Source organism: Crocuta crocuta, unplaced genomic scaffold, assembly GCF_008692635.1.
Source record: "Crocuta crocuta isolate KB4526 unplaced genomic scaffold, BGI_CrCroc_1.0 scaffold176, whole genome shotgun sequence".
NCBI lineage: Eukaryota > Metazoa > Chordata > Mammalia > Carnivora > Hyaenidae > Crocuta > Crocuta crocuta.
In genome coordinates, this window is record NW_027531905.1 from 5170516 (window position 1) to 5195318 (window position 24803).

Consider the following 24803-nt stretch of genomic DNA (forward strand, 5'->3'; position numbering starts at 1 on the left):
AGGAATCAAAGACTTCGATTACAGGGAGGACTTCACAAATCCAAGTGTGGAAGCCAGTTCCAGACTCACCTTTCAAAGATCTCAAGTGTTGGACAGCCATTCTTAAAACTGTAAGTTTGTCCATTCTACGTGCCATGGGATTGCACTGGGGGATCATTGCAGACAGCTCTTCAATCAGGTTATTCATTTTATCTCTCCTCCGCTTTTCAGTTTCACTATGAGCTTCTCTAAGAAGGAAAAGAACCTCCTTTATTTTTAACCATGAGCAGACCCACGGTTACCCCAGAGGCACTAGCTGGAGCCCGCGGAGGCCAGCAAGCACACACTGTCCTTGCTCCCAACTCTGGCCCTGGACTCACAGTTCAGGGAAGAGGAGGGCACTGCTGAGCGCAGGGACAGTGCTCATTCACAGTGCTTTCACCCCCCCCAACTAGCTCTGCTCCTTCCTCCTGATCTCATTTTTGGAAGCCTTCAAGAATTAAGATGTATCTGAGAGCCATGTGGGTAGTTCTAGAACTTCCAGTCCTCAGAAGAGTTGGGTAGCCTTCTATTATAGCTCACTCCTCCCGGATACTGGTGTCAGCAGTTATCAGCATCTTAATCTCATTCTCTTCCACAGCTCCTTCCCATGGGGCTACAAATGTGTGCAAGTCTCTCCATCTGGTGTGTGTGTGGGTGCGGGGGGACAACCTTTTCCCAATTCTAGGGGTTTTTTTTCTCTTGCTGTCTTCCCTTCTCAGCCAGCTTCCTGGGAAGAACACTGTCTCTACTATGTCTTTCACTTCACAGGCAGTCACCTTTCCATCTATTAAAATCAACCTCCCACAGACACTGCCCCGCCGAAACTATTTCTAGTTTTCTTGTTTGATGCAGTTCCTTCTTGATCCCTGCCTTGAATTTGACAGTGCTGACATTCCTCATTCTTTTTCTGGCTTCTGTGACCGCTCCCGCTCCTCCATCCACCCTGCTCAGCTTAGTCCCCTTAGTCTCTTTATCAGCTCTTCTTCAATCCTTAAACAGCAGTGTCTGTTTCCCAATTTGGCTATACTCTTTCCTCACCTTACAGCTTCACCCTAAAATATCTCCTTCCTGCAAAGACTTTACAACTCTACATAAGCTACTTACTGTGAAATCCCTACCTCATTCATACTTCACTCAGGTCCCGACCTTCAAAACTTGAACTACACACCTAAATGATTCACAAGTGCCTTAAGCCTCAAGTAATCCCACACTGAATACATTCTTTGCAATTTACCCCATTGTATTTCTCCTTCCTCCCTTACCCCTGATTTACTCCTTTTATAGATTTTATCTTGGTTGCTGACATCACTAGGGTCATTCTAGACCCTTCCTTCTTTACTCTGAGGAACCAAATAATCACAAACCCCTATAGGTTCTAGTTCTTAAAATAGTTCTTAAGTATGTCTTCTCTTCCTCTCCATCCACTCTGTCACCACCTAAATTCATTAGGTGATAGCTCATTGCACTATCCCCAAAAGCCTTGTAACCTGCTATACCTTCTAGTGTCTTCTTCCAGCCTATACAAACCAGGACTTCCAAAATTATTCTAAAACAAATGAAGTCATCTAATTCCATTGCATAAAGCTGCCTAAATACATCTCCACTGCCTAAGAGGAAAGGCCAAACCCCCTAATGACATCTCAAGGTTCTCCATGCCCTGGCTTGTGTGCTCATTAAGTTCCATCTCCACATGCTTTCCCTACCTTTCCAAGTGTTATTCAGTAGCAATGCCAAATGACTTGCTAGTCTTCAAACATGCCAAGTCATCTCACATCTCCTCTGACTTGCTCTTTACTAGGCTTAGAATATCCTTCCCTTCTATATTCGTAGAAAAATCCTACTTCTTCTTCAAAATCCAGCATGGTTATTCTCCCAAAAACTTTCTATGACTACTATATGATTAATCACCTCTCTCTCTCCACTACCTCAATACCTTTCATACCGCTACCATATGTCATCAAACCTAAGCCACCATCTGTTGGAAATTCAGTATTAATCCTTCAGAAGGAAAGAAAACTGTTGCCAATTAGCATGAAGACGCCATTGATAGGACATTTTTCACAGATGGTAAAATGTAGGGGGAAAATTACATTTCAAGAATTAGGCTATCTAACTCTTCACACTTAACTGTCAACATTTGTCTGTTTTTCCTACAACACGCAGATCATGGCAACTCCAGAATTTCCACATAAGAGTTTTAAGAGGACAATCTGATGGGTAAGCAGTAGGAGACTTGCTATGTATGACCTGTTATTATAGCAACTTTTACATTTTTTAATGTTTGTTTGTTTTTGAGAGAGACAGACAGAATCTGAAGCAGCCTCCAGGCTCTGAGCTGTCAGCACAGAGCCTGACGCCGGGCTCAAACCCACAAACTGCGAGATCATGACCTGAGCCAAAGTCAGACATTTAACCGACTGAGCCACCCAGGCACCCCTAGAGCAACTTTAAATTAGATGAAAGAAAATGTAATTTTTCTACATAAAAGAGTGGGGGAGAGGAGAACACTAATGGAGACTGATGGAAATAATACTCTCCTCTCCCCCAACCATTTACCCTTGGGTAATGCCATTCCTGGAACAAAATATGTACTTTTGATGAACTGGATGGAATCCAAATTATATGCATATTCACATAAAATTTAGTTATACACTCCTACTTTGGTCTATTCATGAGTAATTTTTAGATTAAAATGTAATGATTAGAAGAATGTTATCATTATCCTCGTGCTAAAATTATCACCTTGTTTCTACCAGTATTACCCACTAGCGTGGACAATAGCAATGGACACCGATGCCCAATGCCAGGGCTGTTCAGCAGACAGGCTGCTCTTAGAGCTACGGGTTANNNGGGGGGGGGGGGGGGGAGGGGGGCAAGGCCACTGTGGAGAACAATGGATGATGATGGTGGGAACCAGGGAACCAGAGGAAGGCAAAATCAAATCAAATCGCTAGTTTGTGAATAAAGCTCTTTACTGGAAGGAGGTGCACTTGACAAGGCTTCCGGAGGATCGTCTGAAGGAAAGGCGTGCTTACCAGAGGCTGGGGCTCTGCTTCATAATGGAGCAGCAGGGCTCTGGTTCTTAGTTCTGTGTACTGTTACTGCCCCTTTGACCCATGCCGGTGTTTTGTAAATCACATCAAAAGCCAGAATAAACGAAGAAAAAGCAACACTCAGATGCGGCCAGGTTGCCAGGTATATAGAAAAATGTTTGTTGATGTTGAGATTATGTTGAAGCAACTGACAAAGAATTTTACGACGATGAATTGCTAACCATAACTAGTAATCGTGATTTGTATATAAAAGGAATCAGCTCTCCTCTAGCGCTTAAAGAAAATAACATTTTAATAAACAGCTCTTGTAGGAAAAATTTAAAGGCACCTTAAGATAAAATGCTATTCAAGTAGATAGAAAAGAAAAGGCAACAGGTACTTGACAATCAATCACCACTTGAATGAGAAAATCCTCATATTCGTGAACCGATTCTGTCTTGACGTTGCCTCTTACTTTGCCTAAAGGTTTGCATGTACGGCCTTTTCCACCCACCCGGTGTCGATCTCACAGTTCAAAGTACCTGACGGACTTCATTTGTACGTGTTGTTCACCATCTTCCTTTCTACAAAAAAGCAGGATAAAATGTCAAGCTACATGAAACAGATTTTATTTAATTCTTGAAAGAGAAAGAAATGTGAGATTAAGTACCATCATCCTAATTCCTGTTCAGTGTTTAGTTATGAATGCTACCTAATGACTAGAAATGATTATTACTGTCGACACAGAGGTAGTTTTCCTCCTGAGGCTGCCGAAACATGATCCCCAATGGGCGATGAGAACCATGGTGGCTGACAATGAACAGTAATTGGTGCTCTACTTCAAAAGGACCTCATGCCAAGCCTGAGAAATATAATTTTCATATGAATAATGTTAAATAGAATAACTTTTGAACAATTTATGGCTTACCCCAAAATTTTCTCATCGTTGTATTAAAATAGCCTAATAATGAATTAAGAATCTCAGACTTGTAAACAAAGAGAATTTGTTTTGTTAAAATTCATCTGGAAGGTGAAAAATATCACTGAAGACTTGAAAGTCTGGTCCCTTGCCAATAATACTAATATTCACAGTAGCATATTCCCTAGCAGACTATGCCAGATGTATACATGTGTGGGAATATATGCATACATGTGTGTTTGTGCATGTGTATTCATTAAGAAATGCAGTCAAAAGACCACTACTAAAATGAAATATACTGAGGGTGACAGAATACTTTCCATATTAAAGAATTATGCAGGCTGAGTAGTTTTTAAAATATGTATATTTTAAAGAAATGTATTTCCAAATGTATCAAAACAAAAGAAAAAGATACCACTCTTAAATACAGAGAACAAACTGGTGGTTGCCAGAGGGGAAGTGGATGAGGAGATTGGCAAAATAGGTGACCAGAATAAAGAGATCCAAAATTCCAGTTATAAAATATAAATAAGTCGCAGAGATGCAAAGTACAGCATGAGGAACATTGTCAAAAATATTATAATAATGTTATGTGGTGACCATAACTGCATTTATCATAGTGAGCACTGAATAATATGTGAAATTGCCAAATCATGATGATGTACACCCTAATCTAACAGAACATTGTATGTCAACTGAACTTCAACAAGAAAAAAAAAAACCTCAAAAGAAATGATGAGATTTTAAAAACATTCAAAAGAAAGTGACACACACAGAAGTAAACACACACACACACACAAGCCTAATATAAATATGACTGATATTGCAAAGAATACCTAACAATAGAACAAAATAAACATTAAGACTATAATTCCAGAATGCTTTTCTAAAATTTAAAAAAAATCTTGAAATTATATATTGAAAGGATACCACAACCATGTCAGCATGGCCAACAAGGAATCATAGTTGAAACTACTTTATTTTTCTTTAAAAAAAAATTTTTTTTTTTTTGAGAGAAAGCAAGTATGTGCAAGGAGGGGAGGGGCAGAGAGAAAGGAGATAGAATCCTAAGCAGGCTTGGTACTGAGAGTGCAGAGCCCAATGTAGGCTTGAACACACAAACCATGAAATCAAGAGTGGGACACTTAACTGAGCCACCCAGGTGCTCCATACTTAACTACTTTAAACAAAAAAAATCACTGGACAACCAGGCAAAAAGGCTAAGTCACTAATAAGGAAAAGAAAGGAAGATTGTCAGTAGATTTTTCAATAGTTCCTAGTGCCCAAATTTAAGATACTCAAGGAAGGGAAATAGGAGTCCACGATTTTATATCTACCCAAACTGACCTCCAAGTACAAAACTGCAAACAAACTATCATAAACTTGCCAAATTACAGGCTACATTGACCCCATGAGCCCTTTCTAAAGAATCTATTAGAAAAGGACATTCCAACAACCAAAAGACTGAGAGACAGTGATATAAGAATCCGTGCTGATCATTAGATATTAATAAACCTATAGAACAAAGCTAATCCGTGGTTATAAAAGGAGAGAGAAAGAGGTAAGCTGTTTTCTAAAAATACATGTTTAAAAAATACATTTCCAAATGCATCATTTTTCAGGGGGGATTTGAAAGACTCAGAGGAAAGTACCTATAATCTCACCTGAAAATAATCATAGTTAATATTTTAATGTGTCTCCTTCCAGTCTCTTTCTTAAATACACATCTAGATACACACAGAAAACAGCTTTGACTATTTAATTTAGATATGGTGTGTATAGTCTATTTATGTAGATGTGTGTTCCATATATAAACAGAATATATTATATATGGGATGTATAATATATGGAATATTACATATAATGAATAAAGTTCAGATAATAGTGTATAATTTTTTATGTCTTGTCTTATTCACTTAACATTGTGACACAAATATTTCCCATACCATCAAATATTCTTGGGAAACAGGACTGGAAAAGATTAAATAATTAAATAGCTCACTGGTTAGCTAAACCATAATTTAATCACTTCTATTACTGAATATTTCAATATTCTCATTTTTCAGTATTATAAATAATATGCCTGATACTATTGTGGTGCATGCATAGTTGACTATTTTCCCATGATAATCAACTAGAAATACAATGTTATGAATAACTATTTAAGGTGTCTGATTCATCTTGCCAAATTTCCCTCTTGACTCAACAATGATCATTTTCCAAGCTCTGAAAAAAGTTTAGCCTGCCTTTGAACTATTTTATTTATTTGATGTATTTTGAGCCTTTAATATTTTTCTGCTTAAGAAAATACATGCTGTGTATAGAAAAATTAATAAACTTGAAGGAGATACTTTTAAATATTCCAAATAAAAAGAACCATTAAGACAAAAACTTAAGGGATTCTTTTCCTTCTCACTGTCTAAATAAAGAATAGTTTTCATAGTTGTGGAACTTTGTCAAAAATATTTTAAAATATTTAGGAATAAACCTAACCAAAGATGTAAAAGATCTGTATGCTGAAAGTGATATAAAACTTATGAAAGAAATTGAAGATGACACAAAGAAATGGAAAAACATCCCATGCTCATGGATTGGAAGAATATTGTTAAAATGTCAATACTACCCAAAGCAATCTACACATTCAATGCAATCCCAATCAAATTGTACCAGCATTCTTCCCAAAGCTAGAACAAACAATCCTAAAATTTATATGAAACCATGAAAGACCCCAAATAGCCAAAGTAATGATGTAGAAAACCAAAGCAGGAGGCATCACAATCCCAGACTTTAGCCTCTACTACAAAGCTGTCATCATCAAGACAGTATGGTATTGGCACAAAAACAGACACATAGACCAATGGAATAGAGAACCCAGAATTGGACCCACAAATGTATGACCAACTAATCTTTGATAGAGCAGGAAAGAGTATCCAATGGAAAAAAAAAAAAAAACAGTCTCTTTAGCAAATGGTGCTGGGAGAATTGGACAGCAACATGCAGAAGAATGAACCTGGACCACTTTCTTACACCTTACACAAAAATAAATTCAAAATGGATGAAAGACCTAAATGCGAGACAGGAAACCATCAGAACCCTAGGGGACAAAGCCTCTTTGACCTCAGCTGCAGCAACTTCTTACTTGACACATCCCCAAAGGCAAGGGAATCAAGAGCAAAAATGAACTACTGGAACCTCATTAAGATAAAAACCTTCTGCACTGCAAAGGAAACAATCAACAAAACTAAAAGGCAACCAACAGAATGGGAGAAGATATCTGAAAATGACATATCAGATAAAGGGTTAGTATCCAAAATCTATTAAAAAAACTTACCAAACACCTGAAAAATAATCCAGTGAAGAAATGGGCAGAAGACATGAATAGACACTTTTCCAAAGAAGACATCAGATGGCCAACAGACACATGAAAAGATGCTCAACATCAATTATCATCAGTGAAATACAAATCAAAACCACAGTGAGATATCACCTCACACTGGTCAGAGTGGCTAAAATGAGCAACTCAGAAAACAACAGATGTTGGCGAGGATGTGGAGAAACAGGAACCCTCTTGCCCCCTGTTGGTGGGAATGCAAACTGGTACAGCCGCTCTGGAAAACAGTGTGGAGGTTCCTCAAAAAATTAAAAATAGGGGCGCCTGGGTGGCTTAGTCGGTTAAGCGTCCGACTTTCGCTTAGGTCATGATCTCGCGGTTCGTGGGTTCGGGCCCCGCGTCGGGCTCTGTGCTGACTGCCAGCTCAGAGCCTGGAGCCTGTTTCAGAGTCTGTGTCTCCCTCTCTCTCTGACCCTCCCCTGCTCACGCTGTCTCTCTCTCTCCTAGAAATTAAAAAAAAAAAAAAAAAATTAAAAATAGAAATCTCCAACGACCCAGCAGTAGCATTACTAGGAATTTATCCAAAGGATACAGGAGTACTGATTCATAGGGGCACATGCACCCCAATGCTTATGCTGCACTTTCAACAATAGCCAAGTTATGGAAAGAGCCCAAATGTCCATCAATTGATAAGTGGATAAAGAAGATGTGGTTTAGATATACAATGGAACATTACTTGGCAATGAGAAAGAGTGAAATCCTGCCGTTTGCAACAATGTGGGTGGAACTGGAGGGTATTATGCTGAGTGAAATAAGTCAGTCAGAGAAGGACAGATATCATATGTTTTCACTCATACAATGATTTTGAGAAACTTAAGACCATGGTGGAAAGGAAAGGGAAAATATAGTTTCAAACAGAGAGGGAGGCAAACTCATAAGAGACCTACATACAGAGAACAAACTGAGGGTTGATGGGGGGAGTGGAGGAGAGGGAGAAATGGGTGATGGGCACTGAGGAGGGCACTTGCTAGGATGAGCACTGGGTGTTGTATGTAAGTGATGAATCACGGGAATCTACCCCTGAAACCAAGAGCACATTTTATATACCGTATGTTAGGTAACTTGGCAATAAATTACATTTTTTTAAAAACCCAAGGAATTCATAACCAAAAGTAATATATATTTTTCATATATGTGATTTGATTCTCACATTTGAAAATCATGAGTTTTTACTATCCCCATTTCACAGATGAAGGAATTGAGGCCAGTAAGGTTAATGATTGCTCAAGGTCATATACCTAACAGCAGGCCGGTATGCCTTCCATTAAGCCTCTCCTGTTGCTGTCATCATTGCCAGTCTGCTCTGTTATTGGTCTCTGAAGCAAAAGACTAGGTTAGATTAAGTCAGCTTCTTTTCTTTTCTCATTTCCCTTTTTAGTCTGACGTCATATTCAGGGAATAAAACGGAAAATATTTTTACAGGTGAACAATTTTCTTCCTATTGGTCTGGAACTATATGTATATACACATTACTTCAATTTCAAAAGACAAACTTCAGCAGTTATGAATCATGCTTTTGCCTTGATCATAGATGTTTTGGCAAGTGAACTCACTCACTGAACTCACCTCCTTGGTGAAATCCAAACCTACAGTACTTATGAAATCCAAGTATACTGTTATTTAATGGCCCCTGATACAACAGAGAAAACGCATGATCATGTTAGCCATACAATTCACTTCTTGTTTGCAGCACAAACCTAGGTAATTAGTAAATTTGCTATCTACATTTTTTTTCTCCATGCTGGCATTCGGTCTATAGTCATATTTTTACATATGAATTTAACAAGCTTTCTGATATCAATAATATTCACATTACTTAGATGCACTTTCTTAGTGTGGTGTCTTATATGACAGAAACATAATGTTTTCAAAACACAGTGCAAGTTTTCCTTAAAAACTACTTTCACTGCATTTTGAATGAAATGTAGGCCTTCTCCCTACATCAAACAAAGACAAATGAAATTGGAAGCAAATACAATGCAAACATTTCCCAGATGTGCTTCTCTCCATGCCTTCCTCTTTTTAAAACCTTCTTCCTTTGATTTCTGAGATGTCCCTACTTCAGAGCCATGTCTTCTCAGATTTGGGGTAGGATTCCCTCCTTCCTTTACTGTGTCTAGGCCCACATACCCCCAGAGTAGATCCTCAGCCCCCAAGTCTTTCCACTCCACACCCCTCCCCCCCCAGTGACTGCATCCATGCCAATCCCTGCACTTGCTGTCTGTACATTCATGATGTATGAATTTCTTTTTCCAGACCAGGCCTCAACCCTGAGTTCTAGACCCTCACATCCAACTGCTTACTTGAGGATCCCAGAAATATCACATTCTCATTGTGTCCAAAACTGAATTCATCACCTATCCATCAATCTCAACATATAATACCATCCTGCATGTAGGTAACCAAGTCAGAAAATCGGTTGGACGGTTCCTGTATGCCTGCTCTCCCTAACCAACAGTCATGAATGAATTCTCTTGTAAATGTGTCATAATAGCCTCTCTCCCTTTCCTGTCCTGCTATCCAGAGCTACACTCTTAGACCAATGCTCAAAAAACAATCCCTAGTAAGAACTTCTCAGCTATTTTCTCTGCCTACTGGATCTTTCCCTTTCAATCCATCCTCCATGCTGTTTTCCATGGAGATTCTTTGAAATTGTAAGTCTGTGTCACTTTGCACCTGGTAAGAGAGCTATACTCTTTTTAAAAATGGAAAACAAGTGTCAGCAAGGATATGGAGAAATTGGATCCCTCGCACATTGCTGGTGGGGATACATAATGGTATAGCCACTGTGGAAAACAGTTGTGACTTCTCAAAAACTAAACAGGATTACCATATGACCCAGCAATTTTACTCGTAGGTATATACCTAGAGGAATTTAAAACAGGAACTCAAACAGATCCATGTACACCAATGTTCATAACAGCATTATTCACAATAGGCAAAAGATGGGAACAACATAAATGCACAACAGATGAGTAGATAAACAAAATGTGATATATGGTAACCCCTGGGCAGAGCACCCCAGGACCCCTCCCACCCAGGTACGCACACTGCCTCAAGGCACTCTCTGTACAGACAGTCCTGAAACATACTTGTCTACAGCCACTAGCTATCCTACCAGGGCACTCTCTGTGTAAAGAGCCGAGGGGTCCCCTGGTCCACATAGTGCCTTAGGTCTAGTCACCCCACCAGGGCACCCCCTGCAAGCAGTGCCCCCAGAAACCCCAGCTTGCACTCACTTCAGCTGCCCTGCCAGAGTGCCCCCAGTATACAGAACCTGAAACACGCTGGCCTGCATCTTCAGCATCTAAACACACAGGAGCGCCTAAATACATAAAGCAAATAGAGTGACAGTAATATAAGAATAATAGAGGGCTTTAACAGCCCCTACATCAATGGGTAGATCATCCAGGCAGAAAACCAATAGGGAAACACTGGCTTTGAACAACACATTAGGCAGATGGACTTAACAGATATTTTTAGATGGAATATTCTGTGTATAACAGAATACACATTCTTTTTAAGTGTACATGAAGCATTCTGCAGAGAAGATCACGTTAGGTCACAAAAGCAAAAGTCTCAATAAATTTAAGAAGATTGAAATGCATACCATGCATCTTTTTCAACCACAACGGTTTGAAACTAGAAATCAGCCAGAAAAAAAAAAAAACTAAACTAAAAAATGCACAAACACATGGAAGCTAAACAGCATACTACTAAATAACCAATGGGTCAACAAAGAAATCAAAGAGAAAATTAAAACATATAGAAAAATGAAAATACAACCGTTCAAAATCTTTGGACACAGTAAAAACAGTTCTAGGAGGGAAATATAGAGCAATACAAGCCTATCTCAAAAAGAAAGAAAAAAGCTCAAATAAACAATTAGCCTTATACCTAAAAAAACTAGAAAGAGAGAAACAAAGCTCAAGGTGAGTAGAAGGAAGGAATTAGAAGGAAAGTGAGTAGAAGGAACAAAGAATAAATACCAGAGCAGAAATATATGATATAGAGACTAAAGAAAAAAATAGAAAAAAAATCAATAAAACCAAGAGCAAAATTGATAAACTCTGAGGCCAACTCATCANGTAAGAAGCAAAAGAGGAAAAATAAGAACACCAGAGAAATACAGAAGGATTATAAGAAAATACAACAAAAATTATATAGCAAAAATTATTGGACAAGCTAGAAGAAATGGATAAATTCCTAGAAACATACAATCTCCTAACACTATATCAGGAAGAAACAGAACATGTGAATATACAATTACTAGTAACTAAATTGAATTGGTAATCAAAAAATGACCAAAAAATAAAAGTCCAAGACCTGATGGATTCACAGGTAAATTTCACTAAACATATAAAGAAGAGTTCATAACCTATTCTCCTCAATCTATTCTAAAAAACAGAAGAAGGGAAGCTTCCAAATACATTCTGCTAGGTCAGCATTCAGCTTGACCCTGATACCAAAACCAGACAAAGACACTAAAAAAATAAAAAAATTAAAAAAAAAACAAATATAAACCAATATCTCTGATGAATATAGATCTAAAAATTCTCAACAAAGTATTAGCAAACTACATTCCACAATACATTTTTTTTTAACTTTTTTTTTTAATGTTTTATTTATTTCTAGGAGAGAGAGAAAGAGACAGCGTGAGCAGGGGAGGGTCAGAGAGAAAGGGAGTCACAGACTGAAACAGGCTCCAGGCTCTGAGCTGGCAGTCAGCACAGAGCCCGACACGGGGCTCGAACCCACGAACCGCAAGATCATGACCTAAGCGAAAGTCGGACGCTTAACCGACTAAGACACCCAGGCGCCCCAATTCCACAATGCATTAAAAGGGACCATTTACCACGATGTAGTGGGATTTATTCCCAGAATGTAAGGACGATTCAATATTTACAAATCAACATGATAAACCATATCAACAAAATTAAGGATAAAAAATCATATGATCTTCTCAACAGATGCAATGAAAGCATCTGACAAAATTCAACATCCTTCATGATGAAAACTTTCAACTACTGGGTTTAGAGGGAACATACCTCAACATAATACAGGCCACACACGAAAAACCCACAGCCATCATCATACTCAGTGGTAAAGAACTGAGAGATTTTCCTCTAAGATCAGAACAACACAAGGATGTCCACTCACCATTTTTATTCACCATTTTTATTCAACTAGAAGTCCTAACCATAGCAATCAGACTAGAAAGAGAAATAAGAGACAATCATATTAGTAAGAAGTGAAACTGTCACTACTTACAGATGACTTGACATAACATACAGAAAACCATAAAGACTCCGTCAAAAAACTATTAAAACTAACGTATTCAGTAAAGTTGCAGTATACAAAATATACCAAAACCTGTTGCAATTTTATACACTAATGACAAACTAGCCCCAAGAGATTTTAAGTGAACAATCCCATGTACAGTTGCACCAAAAAGACTAAAATACCTAAGAGTACACTTAACCAAGGAGGTGAAAGACCTGCACTCTGAAAACTATAAGACATTGATGAAAGAAATTACAGATGACACAAATAAATGCCAAGGTGTTCTAGTTCATGGAATGGAAGAGTTTATATTGTTAAAATGTCCATTCTGCCCAAAGCAATCTAAAGATTCAGTACAGTCCCTCTCAAAATACCAAAAGCATTTTTCACAGAACTTGCACAAACAATCCTAAACTTCATATGGAACAACAAAAGACCCTAAATAGACAAAGCAACCTTGAAAAAGAACAAAACTGGAGGCATCACAGATCCAGATTTCAAGATATACTACAAAGCTATAATAATTAAAACATCAGGGTACTGGCACAAAAACAGACACAGAGATCAGTGGGACAGAATAGAGAAGCTGGAAATAAACCCACTATTATACGGTCAGTTAATCTATGACAAATTAGTCAAGATTATGCAACGGAGAAAAGAGAGTCTCTTCAATAAATGGTTCTGAGAAAACTGGACCTCTCTAACAACATTCACAAAAGTAAACTCAAAATAGGCTAAAGACCTATATGTGAGACTTGAAACCATAAAAAAATCTAGAAGAGAACATAGGAAGTGATTTCTGTGACATTGGTTATAACACTATTTTCCTAGCTATATCTCCTAAGACAAAGGAAGCAAAAGCAAAAATAAACTATTGAGCCTACATCAAAATAAAAAGTTTTTGTGCAGCAAAGGAAACCAACAATATAATAAGACAACTTACTAAATGGGAGGAGATCTTTGCAAATGGCTATCTAATAAGGGGTTAATATCCAAAATATATAAGGAATTTACACAACACCCAAAAAGCAAACAACCTGATTTAAAAATGGGCAGAGTAACTGAATAGACATCTTCCCAAAGACATACAGATGGCCAACAGACACATAAAAAAGCTGATCACTAATCATCAGGGAAATGCAAATCAAAACCACGATAAGATACCACTTTCTACCTGTCAGAATGACTAAAATTAAAAGGATAAGAAATAACAAGTGTTGGCAAGGATGTAGAGAAAACATACTGTGGTGGAAATGTAAATTGGTACAGCCACTGTGGAAAGCAGTATGGAGGTTCCTCTAAAAATTGAAAACAGAAATAACATATAATCCAGTAACGCCATTACTAGGTATTTACTCAATAAAACCAAAACACTAATTCAAAAAGATACATGCATCCCCATGTTTATTGCAACATTATTTATAATAGCCAAGATATGGAAGCAACCTAAGTGTCCATCAATAGACAAATGGATAAAGAAGTGATACACACACACACACACACACACACACACACTAGAGTATTATACCACCAAATAAAAGATAAGGTCTTGCCATTTCCAAGAACATGGACGAACCTAGAGGGTATTTTGCTAAGTGAACTAAGTCAGATTGAGAAAAAGACAAATATCATATGATCTCATTCTTGTGGCACCTAAAAATCAAAACAAATGAATAAACAAAAAGCAGAATCAGACTTATAAAACCAGAGAATTAATGGTCGCCAGAGGGAAGGAAGGTGTGAAGATGGGCAAAATGGGTCAAGGGGTGTTGGAAATATGGATTTACACTTATAGAATGAATAGGTCATGAGAATAAAAGGCACAGCATAGGGAACGTTGTCAATGATATTGTAATAGTGACGTATGCTGATAGACTGTAGCTATGTGGTAAGCACAGCATAATGTGTAGAGAAATTGACTATGTTGTGCATCTGATACTAATGTAATTTTGTGTGTCAATTATACTTAAAAATTATTACAAAAATGTAATATATACATACAATGGAATATTATTTAGCCCTAAAAAGAATGAATGAAATTTTGATATATGCTGTAACACACATGAAATTTGAAAATATAACACCTGGTGAAATAAGCCAGATACAAAATGACAAACATTGCATGACTCTACTTATATAAGATATCTAGAATAGGCAAAATCATAGAACTAGAAAATAGAAAATAGGCTAGAGGTTACCAGGGATGGGGGAAACGAGGGATGGAGTATCATTATTTAATGAGTACAGAGTTTGGGGTAATAATAGTTTTTGAAATAGTAGTAATAATGGCTGTAAAACATTGTATACATAATTAATGCCACTGAATTGTATAGTTAAAAATGGCAGAGATGGCAATTTTTTACGTTATATATTTTTTAACCAAATAAAAGTACAAAGGCCAACAATTTTTTAATGTAATTTAATCAAGTCCTCTCCACCTTAAAATCCTTCTGTTTTCCTGACTGCATGCAAGATAATCTCTATACTGTTTGGTTCAACAGATCTCTTTACCTAGTCCATGTTCACCTCTCAAGTCTCATAGCTCACCCACCTCTGTGTATGCCCTCTGCTTTGTTGTGCCAACCACATTTCCTGATATACAGAGTGTTATTTCATATTTCATGCTCTGTGCTTCCACACAGTTCTTCTTTCTATCTAAAATACCTCTACCTCTGCTCAGAATGGCTCACTCCCATTCTTTATTTAAAACTTAGCTTAAGTCAACCTCTGCAGGGAGCTGTCCTTCCCTACTGATCCCAATCTTACTTAAATGCCCAACTGTCTTTGCTACCATAGTACCCAGGGTGTATGTTATGACAGTTTTCATGTGTAATAGTTATCTGTACCTTTCTAATATGTACACGTTTCTTTAGTCTAATCTGTACTTCTTCCTCCCAGCATGGCACATAGTAGGTACTCAAGAAATTTTAATGACTACATTCCAGGCAGTCTTCATCCATGATCCTTTTAAAGAACCAGCTCTCCATTCAAAACCAAGAATGCTGCAAAAATGGTAACCATTCTCATACGCTCTTCTTTGTTTAAAAATACCCAATATTCTGGGGCTCCACCAATGAAATCAACTTCATATCTACTGAATGGCTTTCATGCCCTGAGTCTCTGAGAAGGATGCTATACAATCAGTACTTCGTAAAAACCTATAAGTACTTTGACACCAATCATTTCATCAGAGGAATTGAATATGGTGGAATGAAAGAAGGATTGGGGCGGAATGGAGAAGCTCTAAGGTATATAATGAGCAATTCAGTGGGGTATATACTCTCTTTTGATTCTCTTCCTATTCACCTTCTTCAAGTAGGAATTCTGTCAGATAGAAGTCCAGGACTTACCTGCTGCCACTGGTTGCTGATATTTCTATCTTTGTGGAAAGAAGATAGGTAAAAGGATTCTGAGAAAGTTTTTCTGCCACTTTTTCTGTCATGAATCCTGACCTGGAAGGAAAGAGGTCTTGGGTCACTTCTATCCATATATGTTGGGAAATGGACAGCATGATTATCCTCATGTGCTAGAAGCAAGCTACCCTGTCCAGTTGCAGAGAGACAGGAAACAGAGTGTAACGAAGAAAACTACCACACTAACAATCAGACATTCTAACTAGTTGTGAAATGTTAGGCAAGCCACTTGATGTCTTTGAGTCCTAGCTTCTTAGGTTTCTAAAATGTGGGCAATTGGCTAATCTTAAGTGTTGTCTTTTGCCAAAAGATCACTATCTGTCAGTATTTTGCAAGTTTCTGTTATTTCACCTACCAATGACCCCATTTCCCCATTCACTCCCCAAGCCACTGTAAGGTCTCATCCATGCCCCACCCCCGCAGCATAAAAGTGTGTTACCTCTAGTACTCACTGCTTCACTTCAACAGCCACAATCTTATTTAGATACTAAGAAAGAACAATGGGGCTTATGATTCTGAAGAAAAAGAAAGAACATAAAACTTACAATCACTTCTAGCTTGAGCTAAGTGGGGACTACAAACTGATCATTTCGAATGGAAAACACCAAACAGTGCTAGACAGTCACTTGGCCAATTGTAGTTATTTATGACTATTCACATTAATGGAAAAGTCTAAGAGAATACAGACAAATTTGTAGATAACTTTCAAGTCATTTATAGGTAGACGAGGAAATGTACTGGTACTTACATTTGAATAACACTGATTCTACTGTCTTGGGAATTTTAACTAAATTATATATTGGGAAGAACGGGCTTAAAAAGTAGGATGTTTCCTTATGTTCTCATCTTGTCCCCCTATTCAAAATATTTCCCTTCTTTCATGAAAAACTATCATCAACTATATTTATGTAAAATACCAGCCTAAAATGGAATACCCTAGAAGCCTAAAATGGAGTACTCTAGATTGTAGTATTTACATTGCCTTATCAATTTCACCATACAAATCCTAGCTTTGGGAGTTATTAAAGCTCCAATATTAAAGAATATATGGAGCTGTGGGGCGCCGGGGTGGCTTAGTCGGTTGAGCGTCCAACTTTCGCTTAGGTCACGATCTCATGGTTCCTGGGTTTGAGCCCCGCGTCGGGCTCTGTGCTGACTGCCAGCTCAGAGCCTGGAGCCTGTTTCAGTCTGTGACTCCCTCTCTCTCTGACCCTCCCCTGCTCACGCTGTCTCTCTCTCTCTCCTAGAAATAAATAAAACATTAAAAAAAATTTTTTTAAATAAAAAAGAATATTTGGAGCTGTGAGCTGTATTAATGCAACAAAAATAAACAAGGAGATAGGAAGTATCCTCAACATTGGCTTTATTATCTATTTGACTTAAATAAACATGGAAAACAAAAGTTGTTTATGATTTAACTGACCACAGATAACCAAGGGCTGGTTATTTTATAAATGATGAGTATGGCAAGAAGCAATGTGGTAATTATTATTTTAAGTGAAACCTACAGGAAGATGTTCTCTTCACCATTAAACAATTCAAATAGGAAGGTAAGCATCTCAATATGACCATCAATGTTAAGCAAATTAACCTTATGTTTCTATATCTTTCAGATTCCAGCTGACCTCCCGAGCTATCTACTGAGCTTCAGAATTCAATGGAAAAGTTCCAGATCAGTGATAGAGGAAGCAGTTGGGTGGAGAAATAATTGCCCCCATCCATATGTTACCGTGTAACTGAAAATAATCAAGGATTTAAAAAGTAATCTTTTTCTCTTTTCCTTAGAATCAAAGATTTCATGGGGTTAGAGGAATAAAGTCACTTACTGGGATGGGTCTAAATCACTTCCTTTTCGTTTTCTTGGGAACTCTGTCACATGTGGGCTGGGGGATCCAACAGCTGCTGGTTTTGTCCATGGGCTCATATGACTGAAAACCATGTGAGCAAAGCACTCTTTCCCTTCTATCAGTGTTCTACCTATGACAGAGAAGGCACAACAGGACATCTGTCTTTAACATTAACTTTTACTTTATACATATCCCTATCCCCATCCCTTTATACATATCCCCATCACATTTTCTATATGGCTTTTCTATCTTGTGATTTTAAAGATATCACCTAAATAACAACATAACATAGAATTAAAGACAAATTATGTACACTCAAATATTAGTTAGAAATGTATTTGTTAGCCTATATTTCAAAGCTTGTTTTCCCCCATTTTAAGTGTAAAAGAATTGTAGAAAATACGGAAAACATTAAAAAAGTAGAAAGGAAGGGGGAAATCAAATGTCACCATTCTGCTATTGTTAGAATCTGTGTTTTTTTCACCATCACAAATATGTATTGTGGTACATAAAGCTTTTTATCTACTGGTTGTTTTATCTGAAAAGCATCCCAGAAATGAGTTAACAAGGTCAAGGGGCATGAATATTTTTAACACTAAATTGCTAAATATGATAAGATTATTTTTGTATAGAGTGTGGTTTATTAGATGTTTAATAAAATATAAAAATCAGAATCACTGAAATAAACATAGCCTATAGTCCAAAACTGGGCCTCCCTGAATAACTCTATTTCTCTTATTAAAATAGATGTAACAAGTTAATATTTACATCTATAACTTACAACATAGATTGAAAATATGTAAGTAGTATTTACAAAGAGAATCTACAGTAGTGAGAGATTTTTAACACATGTCTAGCTGTAACAGATAGATCAAGCATTTAAAAAAACATTGGTATTGAAAATTTAATCCACACAATGGACAAGTTTGGTGTAATAGACATATACAGATGACTATTCCTAGGAGGTTCAAAATCCATTGTTTACTTTGGGGTGCACATGAAGCATTTATAAAAATTAACAATATATTGGACACAAAGCAAGTAAGTCTCAACAATTTCAAAAGAATATCATACATCAAATATATATTTAGTGACTTGGTATAATTATGCTAGACACCAGTAACAAAAAGATAACTAGAAAATCCCTGTATCTTCAAACATTAAGAAATATACAAATAACACCTTCAGGTAAGGAAGAATTCAGATATAAAATTCTAAAATAATACTAAAATATTATACATCAAAATATGTGGAGATAGTGAAAGCATTACTTAGAAGGAAACTTTAACCTTTATTTTAAGAAATTAGAAAAAGATTGGTAAAATCCAAAGAATTGAAAGAAATCATCAGGGGGAGAGGGGGGAGGTGGGCATGGAGCAGGGCACTTGTGGGGATGAGCACTGGGTGTTATATGGAAACCAACTTGACAATAAACCATTTGTAAAAATAAAAAAAAAGAAGTCATCATATCAGAAGTATTAAAATATAATACAAACAAGTGCATGTCAAAAAGCCACACATGGATTCTTTTTTTTTTAATATTTTTATTTCTAGGAGAGAGAGAGAGAGACAGTGTGAGCAGGGGAGGGTCAGAGAGAGAGGGAGATGCAGACTCTGAAACAGGCTCCAGGCTCTGAGCTGGCAGTCAGCACAGAGCCCGACGCGGGGCTCGAACCCACGAACCGCGAGATCATGACCTAAGCGAAAGTCGGACGCTTAACCAACCAAGCCACCCAGGCGCCCCACATGGATTCTTTTAAAAGACTGTAACTCTAATAACTCTATAGCAAGGTTTACCAAGAAAAAAAAAGAGGACATAAGTAAATATGAGTGAACACGGGTCATAATTTTAGATAGTCTAGAGATTTAAAAGATAGTAAAAATCTCATGAACATTCTTTTTTTAAATTTATTTATTTTGGGGCACCTAGGTGGCTCAGTTGGTCAAGCATCTGACTTCGGTTCAGGTCATGATATTGCGGTTCATGGGTTCCAGCCCCGCTTCGGGCCCTGTGCTGACAGCTCAGAGCCTTGGGCCTGCCGTGGATTCTGTGTCTCCCTCTCTCTCTGCCCCTCCTCTGCTCACTCTGTCTCTGTCTCAAAAATAAATAAACATATTTTTTAAAGCTTATTTATTTTGAGAGAGAGAATATGCATGCAAGCAGGAGAGGAGCAGAGAGAATGGGGGGAACAAGAGAATCCCAAGCAGGCTCTGCATTGTCAGCACACAGCCCAACACAGGGCTTGATCCCATGAACTGTGAGATCATGAGATGCACCAAAATCAAAAGTCAGTTGCTTAACCAACTGAACCACCCAGGTGCCCGTCATTAACAAAATTCTGAATATTTGGAATTTTAGATAGAATGAAAAAATTCCTGGAGAATTTTAACTAAATAAAAACTGAAGCAAAAAGAAATAAAAACCTGACTATCACTATATTCCTTCTTACATAACTATTCTAATATATAGAATATATATATTGGCCCCCAACTTTTTGAGGATTTCATAATTTTAAAATGAAAACCTGACATGTCAGTACAATAAAAGAAACTTACAGGGTATCTCATTTATGAACAAATATAAAAAATCTTAACAAGGTATTAGCAAAATTCAGATACGTACAAAAAGAATCGCTCATGATGACCAAGATAGTTTTACTCCAGGGATGCAAAACTGGTTTAAGATTAGTAAATCAATGAATATAATTTACCAGAACAGATTAATGGGAAAATGTGATTATCTCAATAGATACAGAAATATTAAGGAAGAAATACTGAAAGCATTTTCTTTACAATCAGAAACAAGAACATTTTTTACTACTCCTCCTTTTCAACACAATAGTAGAAGACTTAACCACTGGAATAGGGAAAGAAAAAGAAATATGAGGTTTAAGAATTGGGAAAGAAGAGGGACGCCTGGGTGGCTCAGTTGGTTAGGTGTCCAACTTCAGCTCAGGTTTGTGGGTTCGAGCCCCGCATTGGGCTCTGTGCTGACAGCTAGCTCAGAGCCTGGAGCCCGTTTCAGATTCTGTATCTCCCTTTCTCTCTGGCCCTCCCCTGCTCATGCTGTCTCTCTCTCTCTCTCAGAAATAAATAAAAAACTTTTAAAAGAAATTAAAAAAAAGAATCGGGAAGGAAGAAAAATGTTTTTTGCTATTACTGAGAAATAGTATAATTGAGTATATAGAAAACCCCAAATAAGCAACAGATAAATGATTAAAATTAGAAAGTGTAGGGGTGTCTGGGTGGCTCAGTCAGTTGAGTATCCAACTTTGGCTCAGGACATGATCTCCTCATTCATGAGTTTGAGCTCCATGTTGGGCTCTGTGCTGACAGCACAGAGCCAAAAGCCTGGATCCAATTCTGTGTCTCCCTGTCTCTCTGTCCTCTCTTGCTCATGCTCTGTCTCTCTCTCTCTCAAAAATAAGTAAACATTAAAAAAAAATTTTAAGTGTANTTTTAAAAGATTCAATTTATGATAACCTAAAGAATAAATCTAATGAAAGTGTATAATATCTTTGGGGTGACAGGGTGGCGCAGTCAGCTCAAAATAAACATTTTTAAAAAGTGTATAAGATCTTTAAAAGAAAATTATAAAAATTTATTTAAAACAGTAAAAACAGCCAAGTAAATGGAAAGATGTCCATTGGATTGGAGTCTTCAATATCCTAAAGATGTCAATTTTCCTAAAATAGATGTGTAATTGAATTCCTCTCAAAAAAGACTTTTTTCTGGTAGAATTTCACAAGCAATATAAAATGCATATGGAAGTACAATGGGTCATGAATAGACAAGGGAAGGTAGAAGGACTTGCTATCAGATTATCAGGACATTAATAAAGCTACAGTAATTAAGAGAGTATAGACAAACCAAAGGAAAAGTAGAAAGGGCCCAGACATGATAAATGGACATCTGCTAAATGTCTGAGGTGGAATTTCAGGTCAATATGGGGAAAACAGCTTTTTTTTTTTTTCATTTTATTTTATTTTTTATTTTTTTTTACAAATAGTTTATTGTCAAGTTGGTTTCCATATAACACCAAATGCTCATCCCCACAAGTGCCCTCCTCCATGCCCATCTCCCCCCTCCCCCCCACACCCATCAGTGGAAAATAGCTTTTTAGTAATTGGTCCTAGGCCAGTTGGTTTTCTCTATGGAAAAGAATAAAACTGGACCCTCTACCTTATACCAATATATAAAACCCAACTCCAGCTGGAGTAAAGACCTAAATATAAAAGGTAAAAATGTAACAGAGAAGATGCTAAAGGAGAGAGAATATATTTTATTGGTGGGGAAAGAACTTTCCAAAACATAAAAAGAAAAAACATTTAAAACTGATCAACTCAATCTTCTTAAAATTAAGTTCATGTTGACCAAAAGATAGTATATAGAAAATGAAGCCACAAGCCACAAACTGAGAGAAGAGATGTGTTACAGATATAAACAACAAAAAGTTAATATCTGGACGGTATAAAGAATGCCTTTGCATCAATAAGAAAAAGACCAGCAACCCAACAGAAAACTACATAAAAGACTACCAAGCACTTCATAAAAGAATTCCAATTGTCAATACACAAATGAAAAGGTAACTCAATCTTACTAGCAATTAGGAAGAGCCAAAGTAAACTATAGCGATCTACCCATCCCATGGCTACAATGGAAAAGTCTGAGGACACCAGATGTAAGTGAAGATGCAGTGCAACAAAAGTTTTATGCTTTGCTAGTGGGAATATAAATTGCTACAACCACTTTGGAAGCCACTTTTGTATTACCTAATAAAGTTGAATATTGCATAGAACATATGATTCAGCATTCCAGTCCTAGGTACACAGAGAAACGGCATGCATATTAGGAGACATGTACAAAAATTCATTAGCAGCACCATTTGTAACTGAGCAAAATAAAAACCTGAGAAAACTAGAAGCTAAATTTTAATTGACAGAAATATAAATTGGTTAGCCACTAAATGAAATATTAACAGCGGTAAAGATGAACGAAATACTGATATCAACATGGATGAATCTCCAACTAGTAATGGTGGGCCAAAAAAGTGACAGCTAAAAACCTATAGCATGTTTTTTAAAATTATATAAAGTTTAAAAATAAGTAAAACTAATCATTTTAGCACTATCTACAGAGGCTGCCACATTATATAGAAAAGCAAAGGAATATCTAACACAAAAGTCAGAATCCTCTTTGGGAGAGAAGAAGGGCATACACAGGGGCGTGTAAGGAACATAACCTGGGTGTGAATTCACAGATTTTTTTTTAATTTCTTAAACTACACATTTAATTTTTACAAACCTTTATAGGTTACGGTATATCTCACGATAAAGAAATGGGGAGTGGGGGAGCTGCATGGCTCAGTCAGTTGAGTGTCTGACTTCAGCTCAGGTCATGATCTCGCAGTCATCTGGGTTTGAGCCCCACGTCAGGCTCGCTGCTGCCAGTCTGTCAGCACAGAGCCCACTCTGGATCTTCTGTCTCCATCTTTCTGCCCCTTCCCTGGCTTGCGCTCTCTCAAAAACAAACATTAAAAACAAAAAGCAAACAAAAAGAAGTGGGGAGAATAATTTTATCAATGATTGTTGGCCACTCGGGAATTAAGTTTACAATTTTTGGCATCCCAAGACTTCTAGGCTTGGACTCTCTTAATGGGAACAATTCAGGATCACCAGATATCACATGAGATTAATTATGATTTCAGCTCCCAGACTTCAATCTGATGGATCTTGAATGGCAGAACACCAACTGTCTCCACAGAAAAATGTAGTGAGTTTCTTACAATAAATGACAAATCGATAGGAAAAATTCACCATCTATGAACATGGTTCACACCAGACCCTTCCCGCTAACCTCCAACCTCCAACACATTCAAGCAAGCACACTGTTTACCCCACATAAGTTCGAAACAAAAATAAATGTCTTTGCCTCTCATTCTAGGAAACATGATCTTCATATTTCAATCCTTTTTTTTATGTTTTTATGATTTTTTTTAACAAATAGTTTATTGTCAAATTAGTTTCCACATAACACCCAGTGCTCATCCCCACAAGTGCCCTCCTCCATGCCCATCCCCCCTTCCCCCCACATCCATCAGTCCTCAGTTTTTGTCAGCATTCAAGAGTCTCTCATGGTTTGCCTCTCTCCCTTTCCCCCACCATTTCCGCCCTTCTTCTCCCCCTTGTTCCTCCGTCAAGTTCCTCCTAATCCTCCTATACGTGCAAACATATGATATTTGTCCTTCTCTGCCTGACTTATTTCGCTCAGCATAACACCCTCAAGGTCCATCCATGTTGCTACACATGGCCAGATTTCATTGTTTCTCATTGCCATGTAGTATTCCATGGTATAGATAAACCACATCTTCTTGATCCATTCGTCCGTTGATGGACACTTAGGCTCTTTCCATGTTTTAGCTATCGTGGAGAGTGCTGCTATGAACGTTGGGGTACATGTGCCCCTATGCATCAGCACTCCTGTATCCCTTGGGTCAATTCCTAGCAGTGCTATTGCTGGGTCATAGGGGAGTTCTAGTGTTAGTTTCCTGAGGAACCTCCACACTGTTTTCCAGAGGGGCTGTACCAGTTTACATTCCCACCAACAGTGTAGGAGGGTGCCCGTTTCTCCACATCCTCGCCAGCATCTAGAGTTCTCTGATTTGCTCATTTTAGCCACTCTGACTGGCGTGAGGTGGTCTTCATATTTCAATCCTACTGCCTTACTAACTCTTAAAATAAGAAATGGACCATCTTTAGGCTGGTGGAAAAATATTCTTTTCACAAAATCAAAACCTAAAGCTCTGAGGGTCTTTATTTGTATGTTCCCTAATGAGTGGGGGAATACTGCCCCTTAATTAGCTATGTTCCATCAAGTCTGGCTATGTCCGTAGAAGTG

At 37.6% G+C, this 24803-nt stretch overlaps 1 protein-coding gene across 6 annotated transcripts in view; it reads right to left on the reverse strand.

Moving 5' to 3' along the window:
* The window catches only part of BMAL2 (basic helix-loop-helix ARNT like 2), an 84744-nt gene that overhangs the window by 50304 nt on the left and 9637 nt on the right, over positions 1–24803 (reverse strand). For 2 of the 6 annotated variants that reach the window (XM_077774447.1, XM_077774443.1), the window contains exons 2-7: positions 23211–23425; positions 22679–22726; positions 17886–18036; positions 15997–16098; positions 3596–3637; positions 70–227 (exon numbers count right to left, since the gene is read on the reverse strand). In XM_077774447.1, coding sequence (XP_077630573.1) covers positions 70–227; positions 3596–3637; positions 15997–16098; positions 17886–18036; positions 22679–22700 — 475 coding nt within the window. In that variant the 5' untranslated portion in view covers positions 22701–22726; positions 23211–23425. Of the gene's footprint in view, positions 1–69; positions 228–3595; positions 3638–15996; positions 16099–16498; positions 16570–17885; positions 18037–22678; positions 22727–23210; positions 23426–24803 lie in introns of those variants that run through there. The other 4 variants (XM_077774446.1, XM_077774444.1, XM_077774445.1 and 1 more) reach the window with 4 other exon arrangements.